We start from the raw sequence: 14,844 nt of genomic DNA, 5'->3' as shown, positions 1-14,844 counted from the left end.
ACGTCGCAAATTAATTCATATTAACAATTGATAATAACAAACAATAATAAAACAGAATTCCCGCCAATTAATTCATATTGCTATATGTTTTGATTAGGTTGGAATTTTGTTTCGAGCTTTGTGCATTACTCCTCTGTCTCCTTACAAAATTAGTCATATTTAGAGAGATTAGAAATTTGATCAAATTCATAAAGAACCTTTGAGATGCTGAAAATTATTGAGCATTCATTGGAATATAAGTACGTTAACCAATAGGTTTGCTTGTTTAACTAGTATTTAGAAAACTTTGAACGCTCCATGTTCATAATTTGATATGACTTACTATCTGAGTTACAGAGATATAAGTGCCAAGTAGAGCAATAATTGACCCTGTAAACAAAATTCCTATAATGATAACCAATTCTATTCCAAACTTTTGAGCTGCTTTGTTCATCTTTAAGTAGCACAAGCATGGCAGAATCCATGAACACGTGACACTCAAAAATGCGCCGATAAATGCCATAACATAGCCGAAAAAGGGAACAAATAATGCCACAAGCAAAGTGCTTAGCACAATAGTGGTTCTGATGAGGATGGCAATAGGTCTACCCTTGTACAAAAATAATGTTTCTTCAACAGCATTGGCTATTGGGGTGATTATAACAGCATACTTAGTGAAAGGGTTGATTAATGTTGTGTAAATTGCTATCTTGGTGCTTATTTTCTTTGTTGGAAGATTTAAGGTCACCTGCGAATTCACGTGTTCTCCAAACATCTTGTACCCTATGGTAGCCATGGACCCATAGGTTATAGTGCTTGTGATGAAACATATTATCAAAACCTGCATTTAGCAAATAATGAGTAACATTTTTTCTTTTCTAGTTATAAACTGTAATTGTGTAAAGTATTTAGTACCTTGTAAAATTGAGTTCTATCTTTCATGGAATTACGCAATGTAGGAAAGACAGCATGTCCACAATAACAGAACGCAAAGAGACTCACAGAAGAAGGCAACCCTTTCCAATTAATGATGTCTCCTTTTTGATGAAATCCAACTCCATCAACTTCAGCAACACACACAACACAAACAATCAAAATAAGAGAAGCCACAACCCCACCAATAGAAATGTAGGCCAGAACTCCCAAACTTTTCAACCATGTTGTGGGTAGTATTGCGAGCGCAGTTAGCAACACAAAACCGGCTTTGCCTCCAATTCTAAGGCTACCAATCTTGAAATCCATGTTTGGAAACAACTTTTCAAGATTGTCACCTTCTAGTATGAGAAACTCTACCGCAACTAAATAGAGCTCTAAGTACATGAAGATGGCTACCATGGTTCTTCCTTTGTAACCGAAAGCAACCTCGCCTATGTCAGGGTAGGATTTGATTAATGGATGTGCGTCCATGCACCTTTGAAGAAGCAATCCTGTGTACCAACACACAGTAGCAACAATGAGGAGCAAAATTAAACTCATCCACCCTCCTTGAGACACTGCATATGGCATTGAGAGTATCCCAACACCTAATAAGGAAAAGATCGAAAGAGAAGAGATTAGAATAATTAATATCATTGGCACAAACATGATTTGATACCATAGACTGACTACCTGACAAGGCATTAAGTCCATTGAAACATGTTTTGAAGAAGGATGTTCCTCCTCTAAGGGATTCTCCTGAATTTTGGCTCTCCATGTGATAATAGTAATAGTCTTGTAATTGGAGTTGTTCTCAAAAATGAATGACCATGCACCTGAGGATAGTGAGAATGATGAGTAGATAAGCATCATGATCAATAATATTAAAGAGTGGTTACATAACTTACGTTCCTCTTTAGGAGGCCAGCAATGGCTCCACACTCAAGTCCACCCACATGTCATCATCCATCACTTTATAGTCAAATGACCCTATTAGTGTGTGCTTGTCATATGAAAAAAAAAAAAAATACTTACCATATTTGGATATATCTTAAATATTTTTATGTATCTAATGAAATTTAAAACATATTTAGCATAAACTGATCATGCATTAATCTTCAATTAATCAATAAATAGCACATCCCTGATTATTGGTATTTTAAAAATTATTCTATTCAAATAATTCGTACAATGATATTTAAAATAACTGTTTTACTAGAATACCAACTCAACCAATAAAATAACCAATAAGTAAAGATTACAAGAAGAAAAAATTAAAGAAAATATTAACTAATTATTGACTAAAAAAAGTAATTCGCAATCTTTCCAATTAAAATTAAATAAACTCACTAAGTTTTTTTGCTAGAGTTCTTCTTTAAGGCTTAAGATTATGCAAGATCCTTAAAATGTTCTACACTTACTAATTTAGCTTCTAATAATATGTATGTTAACTTCACTTACACGTGAGTCATGACATACATAACATTGTTCAAGTGTTGATGGGTGGTGATCAGGATCATGATGAAAATTGTATTAACATCCAAGAAAGAGAGAAAGAAAGCTTGCTGTTCAAGCAAGAATGTTGAGAACAAATTGAAGAGAAGGAAAAAGAGAGAGACAAAGGCTTTGAGAAACTGAATTGTATTGATAAGAGATGAATGAATGGAATGTTAATACAATGGAAGTACTGTATTTATAGCCAGAGTTAGTTACTGATATTTAACTCTTGTAACTATCTTCCTATAGTAGTCTCACAAATTGTTTGTCACTATTAAGTATTAACAGAAATGATGAAATAAGAATTAGAATATATAAAAAATTTCTTTCAAAATGATGAATGAAATAAAAATAAAAGAAAAAGATACAGTTTGATGCCTTGAAAGTTTAAAAGAACTTAATTCTTCTTGAGGAATTATGTTTTAGAAAAAACTTGTTAGGAGAATAACTGATTTCTCATCAATTAATAATTATTATGATTTGAATTTCATTATTTAATTATCTCAGTTGACTATTTTCACATATAGTTTTCTGTTCTTAATTTGTCTATAAATAGAACACCTCTAGTTGTATTTGGTTAACAAGATTAAGAGAAATAATTCACACACTCATAGTTCCCTATTAAGGGAAATGAAAATATATATTGAACTTGTATTTTACATGATACAAGAGTTAAGCTATATATAGAGATCAGATATTACAAACTAACCTCATAAATATTTATGTACTAACTACTGTCTACTAACCACTATTAACCTAATTTCCAACTACTAACCACTCTAATAATACTCTACTACCCTTCTTTCCTTGTTGCACAAACTTTAGTTCTCTGCTTTGCTGCTCTGCATATTCAGCTGCATACCTACTTTCTACAATAACAATGAAGAGGATTTTAATTCATTCTTCTCTTTCTTTTTACCTAAAGTAAATAGTAATAGTAATAGTAATATAATTTTTATCTTCTTTTCCAATTGAGGATGATGAGACAGCAAATTCTATTTATGCATGCAACCTATCCTCAATCACTTGGTGGTGTCATAACGCAAACACTAAGATTTGCAATTTCAGGTTGATGAGAAGATTCTGGCGCCCCATTTTAACATTTAGTTTTAGTGGTGTAATGTAGTACTTAGCTGTATATGTATTTAATAGTAGCTAGCACACTTATTATTTGAAGTAGGGACGGAGCTAAAATTTCTTTTAGGAGGAGACCAATATAGAAAACACAGATAAATATGGGACAAAAGATAAAATTAAAGAGGGATCAAATCATAAAAATAATAATAATGCAGTAAAAAACCAACCAAATGTCTTTGGGTGAATCCAAAACCTCTACGTGGATAGTGCTTATGTTAGGTATTATGATGTTTCTTTTTTTTATTTGTAAATTGGATGGTTTGAATCTATTTTCTGATTTATCATGTTTTAGGCATTTGGAGAGAGAAGGAGGGTAAAGAGACAAAAGTTAATTGAATCAATTTCCATAATTCACGTTGCAATGATACTGAACGTATCTCCTCATAATTTAAATGTGGTGAAACATTTAATAATTTGCTCCCCTTCAACTACACTAAGCTCTGCTCTTGGTTTAAAGGAATAATTAATTAATGAAATATACATGACATATGATTACATTTAAAACTAGAAACCAAATCTATTAATCTCTATGTATCTTTTTTAATGATATTTTATGCTACGTGCTCTATCTTAACTTATTTAATTAAATTGTCTTTTTCCCCGCAAAGCACGACCTAACTCTAAGCTATACCAAACTTGTAATGATAATAATCAATCAATATCAAAATATAAGTAGTAGTGTAGAAATTCCCCACCTCTAAATATCTCCAAATATATGCATAATTACTGTCTTTTTATTCCTTTTTAATTTCACGTATACTTTTGCTGCATGATGTTCTGTAAAGCAACAATAATGCATTAATAATCTTTATGAAGATAAGATAATACATAGACAGGCTTTAAAAAAAAAAAGAATGAACTTATGAAAAAGACAAGTCTTCTTTGATTAAATATGTATTTTCCCTAAGTTGAACGAGCTAGACACGCATTGTTTGTTTTAGAGAAAGTAATAGTATATTTTATTTAGTACTAAAAGTGGCACTACTTAAGGTTAATTTTTTATGGTAAGAGAAAAGCTATAATATTAGAAAAAATATAGATAGACAATGAGAATATTAAACAATATAAACAATGAATATGTTGAATGTTCAATTTAATAGATATACATATGATTATATTAATTATTTTTAATTTGATGGTTATTTCTTTTGATTCGGTTTACTCATACACAATTAACAATGGATGGATGTTCAATTTATTAGATGTGTAAATGGTTATCCTAATGTTAGGGTTTAAGAGATAATTTGATAGTGGAGTATTTTTTTTACTTAAACTCAAATTAGATTAATTGAATTCAAAGAATTAAGTACCGCAATGTTTAGCCGTCTATGGCCTAAAAAGGAGAAAATGATGATGGTAATTAAATGGTAATTAAAATTACAGTGAACGAGATTTATTTTTAATATGATCCATGTATGTGTGTATTATCACAGCATGACAAGTTCATAGGTGCCAGAAATTGTCACATTAATACAATAAAAATATTAGAATTGAAGATTTATAATTTAGTATTTTTATAGATAAAAATAATAATTTACTCTATTTATAACGACATATTATTTCTATATCCCTAGAATTTTTATTATATATTATGCAATAAAAATTATTTTGAGATAAATATACAGTAGTACCTGAGATTGTTAAGCCATATTCTTTTTTAGTAGGCAAATAGTTATTCCCAAACATCAACATTTTGATATTTGCAAGAAAAACTCATCACCTTCCCGAAAATACTAGCTACTTATTATTATGATGTCATATACAGATAATAGAATAAGAGAAAAGTCATAAAGGAAAAGGCTAGCTACTTATGACGTCATAATACCTATACAATCCAAACTCAATCAATCATTGATGCATGTGGAATAATAATATATCTCCTTAAGATACACAAAAGGAAAAGGTCTATTTGGTTTATTATTTCTAATTGCGGATCATTTTATTTCTTGCACGGGGATTCATCAACCCCCATGAATGATAGACATACTTTGAAGTATGTATACATTGGGTCCTATATAATGATGTCACGAGTGTCACCCTTGTTTATTGCTTGCGATTATGTATGTATATTGTACTTAATTATCATGGAAGAATTTCGTCAATTATCCCACTCACTTCTTCTTTCGAAACGTCCATATATAGAGTAAAGGCCAAGCACCTATAGAAGCATGCAAAACAATACAATAAGCATGAATGAAGTCAATCTTGTTAAATACGCGGTATATATTATAGTTTTAAAATATATTTAGGATATTAGTATAATATCTAAATATATTTTATGTTAACTTTATATTTATTTAATTTGATATTAGATTACTTTTTTTAATTATGATTAGATTGTATTTTTTGTTTATAAATAATAAGTATTTTTTATTATACATTTACATACAATTGTTCTAATATTAATATCATATTATATCCAATCTTTTTAAAATTAAAATGGTTGGACTTTTTCTCTCTTTTATGAGATCTAATCCTAATTTTTTGAGATATCTTTTTGTACTTTTAAGTTATTATCTTAATTAGATTTTTTTTTTTTGGATCATTGAGAGTGAAAAAGAGTAGCCACAAAGTGAGAGAGAAGAGAGAAAAATATAATTTCTACTTTTGTGTAAAACAGTAAATTTTAAACAACAATTTTTCATTCATTCACCGTTGGATTAGTATGAAATTTGAACTTCAACTTTATCTTATCTTGTTTTTCATTCTGAAGGATAGAGATTTTGATTGGAGGTATGAAAAAAGAGAAATCTACTTCAAACTATAACTTTATTATTGGGTATTTTTTCATCTTCTTGTTATTTATTTGTAAGTTTTGATACTTTGATATGTTGGCTAGCTATATGCACTATTTACACTTTATTTGAGACTCTCTTGTATCTCATATTTAATTATAGTAGAATCATTTTCTTAGTCTTGGTAACGTAATTTTTACCTCTCATATTAAAAAAATTTTCGACGTTAAAATATTGATATGTTCTTATTGTTACTTTAATATATTTACTTACTTATAGTTGCTACTATTGTGAATACTTTTATATTCTTCATATATTAAATATTTGTGTTATTTTTACTGCCGGGCTCTTTTTAAAACATCACAGGCACCTTTTGAAAATTGCCCTACATTCTTATTAGATTTCAGCGATCGGCTCTATATTATTTGAATATCCTTTTTTTAACATTGATGTTTGACATGCATATATTTCCAATTGTGAGGTATAACAATGCATGCAAATTTATGATGTATCAAAAGAAACCTGATATAAATGTTTTCTTTAAAAAAAGAACCCTATCTATTATTTTCTTTAACCCAGATCATAGAAACTGTCATTATTATTAATGAAGGCAAAGAATAAGCCACTATTGATGGTGGGATTCATTAGTTCATTGGCATTATATAGGAGTAACTTATTCGAAATGCTTCTGGTTCACGGCAATTTGAGTGCTCCATTTTACTAGAAAGGAAACACAAAACAGAACAAAACTATACTAAAAACAAACAATAATGAATACTTAACGGAAAAAATATTAATCAAACCCCTTGAATTTTGAAATTTATCAGCAAGTGTTACAAGCAAGGTTCTTAGTAAATCATCAACGCTTTCAATAATTATGTATCTTTTTTTCCCCTCTCAAAATCGAGAACTGTTTCTAGCTACTTTTAATTTGCATTTGCATATCCACATATTGTGCTAATCAATCTAAGGAAAGTGGGTCTCCTTTTTTTCCCTTTAGAAGTCGAAATCTTGGACTATTTCTGTTTATTAAATTATATGGATGCACACTCAGATGTCATCAAGGACATATTTGGTAATACCTCACAAGGGAGGAATATACTATATCAGTATCTCCACCCGATATTAATAATTGCTTATACATGGATACTGGATACACTTTAATTTGTTAAAGTTTGATTAGTACGTACACCCTATATTCTATAACAACCATTCTAAATTATTAAGTATATACTAAAATCAGTCATTAAAATCAACTATTAATATAAAATATATGCTAAAATATAAAATATATGTTAAAAATAAGTTAAATTACATATATATTTATATATAAATATAAAATAACTAAATTTGGTAGATAATTTAGTGTACAAATAATATTTTTAATTCTATAATTATTAATAAATGGAAAACTTTGTTTTTGATTTCCTTCTTCAACATGCTCCAAACAAGCAATCATTCTTATGAGTTGGATGTTGTTGAGATTAATTATATTACAGCTTATTGTTGGTGTAGAGATATTATTCCTTCTTTTTTTTTTTTGTGTCTTGGTGCAGATATATATAAAGACAAGTAATGTTTTCCTGGCGGTAAAACATTCAAGCTAATAGTAACTAGGACTAATGAATAATATTATTAGAGAAAAATAACTAGTCACCAATAAAAATGAAAGAGATTTGCTAGGACTTGTTAAGATGCTTAATGTAAAAATAAATTATTGAAAAGCCAAAACATTAAAATTTTCATTAGTGTTTTTTTTTTTTTTTTTTCTTGATCATTCCTTTCAAGTTTCAAGCAACATTTTTTTCTGGACTATAGCAATAATTTCCTTTATGGCATCATCTTCAGAACCATCAGCCCATTTTTGGCAAAAGAGGTAATAAGGCCTAAACAATATATGGGTCAGTGTAATAGGACGCATTTCTTATATAAAATAGAAGAGTTTAGCCAAGTCCAATATAAAATTGGTCCAAGTGGGAACAACTTTTAGGCCCTAAACAATAATAGTGGATTTTGAAAAGGGCTTTGAAATGCCAAATTCTGTTGTTTACGGAAAACAATCAAGTAATATTGGATTTGAATTTTGAAATTATATAAAAAAAAAAGTTACCGAAAAATTTAGCTTGCACCCTCTCTATACGACTACGAGACTTAATCGGAATTGGATTGAAAAATGAAAATCAAATGCCATTAGTTAGTTGGGTTCAATAAGGACTCAGCAAAGTCTTTAAAACCCGGGTGGCTGGTCTAGTATATTGGTTTCTTCTAAATTAATTTTTGGTGACTGAACATAACACAAAGAAAAAATACCTAAGAAAAAGAGTAGTACTCCTCTCTAATAATAATGTCTAAATTATTAGGAGGCAGTAACCACTCTAGATACACCTGCTTGTTTAAAACAGCAGTCTTAGCCATTAAATCAGCCGCTCTGTTTGCTGTTCGCTGGATGAGCACTAAAGTAACTGTTCAATTGCGCTGGAGCATCTCTTTGATTTTGTCAAGCAGATAAGAGTCATTCCTAATCATGCTGGTTGTGCCTCGCGAAACAAGAAGAAACGCATCAAGATTATCAGTTTCACATATGACCTCTTTGCACTCGCAATCCCAAGCCATAACAAGCCCTCTCCAAATAGCATGAAGCTCACAACAGAAAACACTAGAAAGATGTATACTAGCAGAACAACCTTTTATCCAAATTCCCATGCTGTCTCTAATAATACATCCAAAGTCAGCTAATTGCTCATTTTCAAAAACGCTTGTATCGCAGTTCACTTTACAGACATTCATTAGAGGTGGTTTCCAGTTATATTTCAAAGAAGAAGGAATAATATGTTTTTGGTTGATAACAACATTAGAGAAATCTCGAGCAGCATGTTTAACTAAGTGAACAATTTTCTCCTTACTCTATGGATCATCTTGGTGGAAGATGTCATTGTTCCTATCCCTCCAAATCCACCAAAAGGCCGCTGCAAAGAGAAACTCATTTTTGTTGAGGTTAGAACGAATCCAAGACACAAAATCCAAATTAGAGTCCTCAGCGGTCATTCCCAAATTTAAGCTAATCCAAATCTGACGAGCTTTTTGGCAAGTCCTAAAGCAGTGGTTAATATCCTCTAGAGCAAGATAACATCTCTGACAAAAATCAGAAGTAGAAATACCTCTTTGAAACTGGTAACTAGCTGTGGAAACTCCGTTGTTGAGGCAAAGCCAGAGCAGACACTTTATCTTCTTCGGTATTCTCAAGCGCCAAAGCCAAAGCTAATTTTCATTATCATTCCAGCCAAATTTCTTCTTCAATAGCCATTCATACCCGCTTTTAGTCGAGTAGGTGAGAGTATTTGAGTTTGTCCAAAACCAACCTGTTTTATCTCCTGCCTGCTTGATAGGATCAAAGAGCATCAAATCAAGTTTAACTTCTTCCGGAATCATTGTGCAAAGAATATCCCACCGCCAATACCCAAGGTGCCAGACATCTTCTAACTTCAAGTGAGAATCAGAAATGTGCACAAAAGGGACCAAAGGAGCTAGCGTTCCACATAGTCGCCAAGCATGATACCAAAAGGATTGAGACATCCTGCCTGTACACCAATCAAAACCATCACGAAGCTTTTCTATTGTCTTATAAATCGCTCGCCAAGTGCTTGAAACATTATTAGAAAATTTGGGTGAAAAGCAAGAACTCCCAGATAAATATTTTGCCAACATAATTCTTACCCAAAACTTATATTTATTATGCAATAATTGCCAAACAAGCTTTCCGAGTAAAACAAAATTTACGCATTGAGTATCTCTAATTCCCAAGCCTCCATATTTTCTTGGAGTGACAACTTTGCTCCACTTGACCAAATTTAAGCAACGCTCCCCCACCTTTCCCTTCCACAAAAATTGTCTAAGCACAGAATCAATCTTTTGACAAACCGAAGTAGGAAAAAGAGTCACTTGCATCTAATAAATAGGAAGAGAAGAAGCAACAGATTTAATTAAACAAAGCCTGCCTGCTCTGTTAAGGAGCCGACCTTTCCAACTAGCCAGCCTATTCTTGATCTTCTCTAAAGAGTCCAAAAAAATAGATCTAGCAGCTCGAGGATGATTAAGGTTCACCCCCAAGTATTTAGCTAGGTCACTAGTAAAAGGAATATGAGAAACACCAGACAACATTTCCTTCTTTCTATTAGAGATATTTCTAGAACAAATAGCTTTAGATTTTTCAATGTTAACCTTCATACCTGAAGCTTTACAGAACAACTCCAAGGTGTGCACAACATTCTGAACTTGACTTTTCTTCGCTTTACAAAAAAGGAGGAGGTCATCTGCAAATATCAAGTGAGAAACTCTAGGTCCCCCTCTAGAAACAGCCACACCATCCCAAATACCCTCGTCAACTTGTTTGGAAATGAAGCACGCCAATCTCTCCATGCACAAAACAAATAAATACGGAGAAATTGGATCTCCTTATCTGAGCTCTCTGCGAGGTTGGAAGCTGTCCAATCTATTCCCATTCCAAAGGATGGAAAGATTTGAGGCCTGAACACAATTCATTACAAGCTGAATAATTAGAGAAGGAAAGCCAAAAGATTCAAGAGTGTGCTCAAGAAAATTCCAATCAACTCTATCATAAGCCTTTTCTAAATCAATCTTAAAAGTCATAGCTCCTTTTCTAGATTTTGTCCGCTTAAGAAAGTGAAGAACTTCTTGGGCGACAATAATATTATCAGGTGCTCCTCTACCATGAATAAACCCTCCCTGAGTTGGGCTAACAATCTCATCCAAAAATGGTCGTAATCTATTAACTAGCACTTTAGTCACTAGCTTATAAATTACATTACAAAGGCTTATTGGCCGAAAATCCTTCAATCTAGTTAGAGGGCCGCACTTAGGGATAAGAACAATCAAAGTTTTCAACAAAGAATGGCTTAACGTCTCTCCTAAGAATGCTTTCTGAACAGTACGTCATACCTCATGACCCACCACATCCCAATATTCCTTGAAGAAAAAAACTTGAAAACCATCCGGTCCAGGAGCTTTGAATGAGCTCATATTATCCAGAGTTTCTTTAACCTCCAACATTGTTACTGGTTTAGACAAATTATCACAAGCATCCTGGCTAAGAGATGGCATAGAAATTTCTCCCATGCAATTAACCTCAACAGGCTCAGTAGAACAAAAAATATTTTTGAACAAATGAACAACCTCCCTTTGCAAAACTTCCGGATCATCAAACCAAGACCCATCACTAACTAGCAACCCATGAACCTTGTTAGATTTTCTTCTAAGGATGGTTTGCATATGGAAAAAGCTAGTATTTCTATCACCATACCGAATCCATTGATCTCTTGACTTCTGGTACCAAAGCAATTCTTCCTGGGCCAAAACTATATTATGCTCAGCTCTCAATTCTTTCTCTTTGTGCTTCATAATCGGATCATCGTCAGCTTCCATTTTCCGTCGAATACAATTCAAATAAGCCTCCAATTCCCTCTTTTTAATAAAAATATTGCCGAAGACCGTATAGTTGAATTCCAACGAAGCTTCTTGGACCCCCAACAACTTTCTATGGATGCCAAAGTCTGTACTATCCCAAGATTTCTGAACAATGGCCTTGTAATCAGGATGTGTTGCCCATGCCGCTTGGAATCTAAAAGGCCGGTTTCCTTTCTTGATAGGAACTCCTTGACATCGGATAAGTAGGGGACAATGATCAGAGTGGGAACGACTGAGAACTTCAACAAAAGCTTCTGGAAAAAGAAGGCGTCATTCTGTAGTACAGCAAGCTCTATCCAATCTCTTTGCAATTTCTTTGTTTTCTTGAATTTTACGGAACCAAGTAAACCGTCTTCCAGAGGTTGTTAGATCAAAAAGACCACAAGAATCTAGAGTACTTGCAAAGATACTACTGCGATTTGAATAGAAATTACCCCTTCACCTCATGAACACTCAAAATATCATTAAAATCCCCAACTACCACCCACGGGTCCTGAATGCACAAACCAATATCAAGCAGATGACTCCATAATTCTACTCTATTAGTGGCTTGAGGGCTGCCATAAACCGCACTGCAGATTCATCTTCGCCCACCACCATCAATTTCCAAAGTTACACATTGATTCATACCCCAAAGAATTTTACAAGAAAATTTTAAATTAGCAGAGAGGAACCAAATTTCTCCCTTGTGTCCAACAGCATCTACAATCCCTATAGGATAATAGCCTAATCTCCCCCAAAATTCTTTCATAGTTTCAAACCCAACATGAGTTTTCACCAAAATAAAAAAAGTTGGTTGAAATTTTCGTACCAACTCCTTACAGTGCACCCGAGACATCTTATTTGACGCCCCCTAACATTCCAACTAATAATATTTAAATGGTCATAATCCATAAAAAATAAATTAAATAATTAGAATGTTTAATCATTCTACCTCACGTTGATGGACCCCTGTCTCCAAGTGTCTCTTTGTGGACTTGCACCGCAGAACCATCATTCTTCTATTGAGGTTGGGTCTCCAAGTTTGTTGTTGCACTAACTTTATCAAGCTCTTTTTGTACTCGAGAAACCATTGACAATGCTTCAGTAGGTGAGTTTTGAAGCGAAATAGGACGCTGCCTTTTGTGCCCTGCTTTAAAAAAGGGAGTACTCTGATCCTTGAAAGTCACCTGAGTTGTTCCCAAAGAGCCAAGCGTGGATGGAGGATCTTTCTTTTCCTTAGGCCCCACCTTTGCATTTGATGAGGATCCAGCATGCATGTTATTAGACCCAAAAGAAAATTTCTTACTCACCAAATTAGAGCATATTGCTACATTGACTTTTTTTGGCACCAAGTTGTGGCCTTTACCCACTTTTTCCTTGCCTTTTCTACTAACTGTAACTCATTCACCCTCTTTTGCACGAGTATCCCTTTCCATACGTGAGTCTTGCAAATTATCATGCACAAGATCGCACCATACTTCTCCATAATTGGAATTGATTTGGCATTAATTCCAAATTCAAAAGATAAATTTTGATTTTTTACTGGGATTTGACTACCTTACACCGTTTTCTCGTTGTTATCTACAGGAAAAAGTGACGGCAAATTTTTCTCCTTCACCGTGCTTTCCTTCCCAATGCCATTGTTGTTCTCTTTCACACATTCTCTTGTGACATGCCCAAAGCAACTACATTTTTCACAAATTAAATTCAAGTGCTCATATTCTATGTCATACATATGACCATTAACTTGAATTTTTTTTATAACTGGAAGTCCCAAGTTAATTTGCACACATACTCTTGCATACTTTTCTCTCTCTGCATATTTGGTGGCTAAGTCGATGGGATCGGTTTGCCAACAGCTGACGCAATCATTTTCATGGCTCTCTCTTGATAATAGTTAATGTTTAAACCTGTGATTCTTATCCAAACCATGGTAGACCCAAAAGTGTTTTCACAAGGTCTGAATGAAGAACTCCAAGGTTTAACCGCAACATAGCTTCCAGTAATCATCCACGGTCCTCCAAGGAGAACTTTCTCTCTATCCTCCAAGAGATCAAATTTGACTAAGAAATAGCCAAAACCAACATCTAGTACCTCATATTCTCCTTTAGTTCTCCAGACGCCTTTAAGCATGTGTGTGATCGCTGTATAGCTAAAATTTTTTCCAAAGAACTTTGATCACGATGACATCTTTGTAGGGCTCTGCCAATATCTCTTTTGCTTCCTCAGTGAACGTCACACTTGGTATCTCCGAATCACCTTGCTTACCAACTACGGTAGCCATCTTATTCCCATCAAGAGAATCAGCAACCTCCAAAGCTCTCCTTGCTGAGGCACCAACAACTTTATCTCTGAACGATATCCGCTGACTTTGAGTCTTGTTACCATCTCCTTTAATCCCCTCCTTTTTGGCCGGCTGCCTCGTTATGTGCCACCCTCGAAGACTCATTAATGCACGTTTATACATTGACTTCATAAATTGCAATTAAAATTAGTGTTGGCACATTTTTTTTCTATAACAAATCTTGAGTTTTTAATATGCAATTACTCGTGGGTTGGAAGAAAGAAAGAGAAGCATTAAAAGGATATTTCATAGCAAAATATTAGAAAATATCTAAGAATTTCTGGAATGGGACTATGGGATTGTATCGGAAGTAGTTGGAGGTGACAGGTGTCGTGGACTAAGAAAAATAGAAGAAATAGAAGTAGTCAAGTAGAATCCAAAGGCGTGGGGCCCACCCGAAACCCGAAAGCAGGGGGAACGGGTCCTTCACGCGGCAACACAGTGGAAGCGAAATGACGAGGATACCCCTATTGGAAGGCATTTGGCCCTCCTCGCTATATACACGCCAAAATCCCCTTTCTTTCTCTCGTTTCATTAATTGCAGGTCTGTCTCAGCTCCTTTTTCGCCGCTGAGTCTCAGATTCCCTTGTTATCTCTCAGGATTCACCAAACCGATCCCCTTCCCTTCTTAGTTCCTTCCTTATCCCTTCTTTTTTAAACTTTTTTTTTTATATTTTTTTCATTTTTTAAAACTCAAAATTTAGTTTATTATTATTTGTTATTCAGTCTTTTGGGAGAAATGAGCGATCATCTGGTGCTGTACGTTGACCGGCT

General features: G+C 33.5%; 2 protein-coding genes across 7 annotated transcripts in view; one reads left to right on the top strand and one right to left on the bottom strand.

The window, feature by feature from the left end:
- The window catches only part of LOC107631869 (vacuolar amino acid transporter 1), a 20,971-nt gene extending 18,287 nt beyond the window's left edge, over nt 1–2,684 (bottom strand). The window contains exons 1-5 of one of the 6 annotated variants that reach the window (XM_021119738.1): nt 2,356–2,658; nt 1,803–1,866; nt 1,588–1,730; nt 895–1,502; nt 211–820 (exon numbers count right to left, since the gene is read on the bottom strand). In XM_021119738.1, the coding sequence (XP_020975397.1) occupies nt 302–820; nt 895–1,502; nt 1,588–1,672 (1,212 nt within the window). In that variant the 5' untranslated portion in view covers nt 1,673–1,730; nt 1,803–1,866; nt 2,356–2,658 and the 3' untranslated portion in view covers nt 211–301. Of the gene's footprint in view, nt 1–210; nt 821–894; nt 1,503–1,587 lie in introns of those variants that run through there. The other 5 variants (XM_021119740.1, XM_021119741.1, XM_021119739.1 and 2 more) reach the window with 5 other exon arrangements.
- The window catches only part of LOC107631870, a gene marked incomplete in the record, with an annotated part of 2,967 nt that continues 2,714 nt past the window's right edge, over nt 14,592–14,844 (top strand). Inside the window, 1 exon segment of the mRNA XM_016335442.2 lies at nt 14,592–14,844. Coding sequence (XP_016190928.1) covers nt 14,810–14,844 — 35 coding nt within the window.

This window comes from Arachis ipaensis, chromosome B03, assembly GCF_000816755.2.
Source record: "Arachis ipaensis cultivar K30076 chromosome B03, Araip1.1, whole genome shotgun sequence".
Classification (NCBI taxonomy): Eukaryota; Viridiplantae; Streptophyta; class Magnoliopsida; order Fabales; family Fabaceae; genus Arachis; species Arachis ipaensis.
Note: the sequence above shows the minus strand (reverse complement) of the source record. Positions and strands in the feature narration are given on the sequence as shown.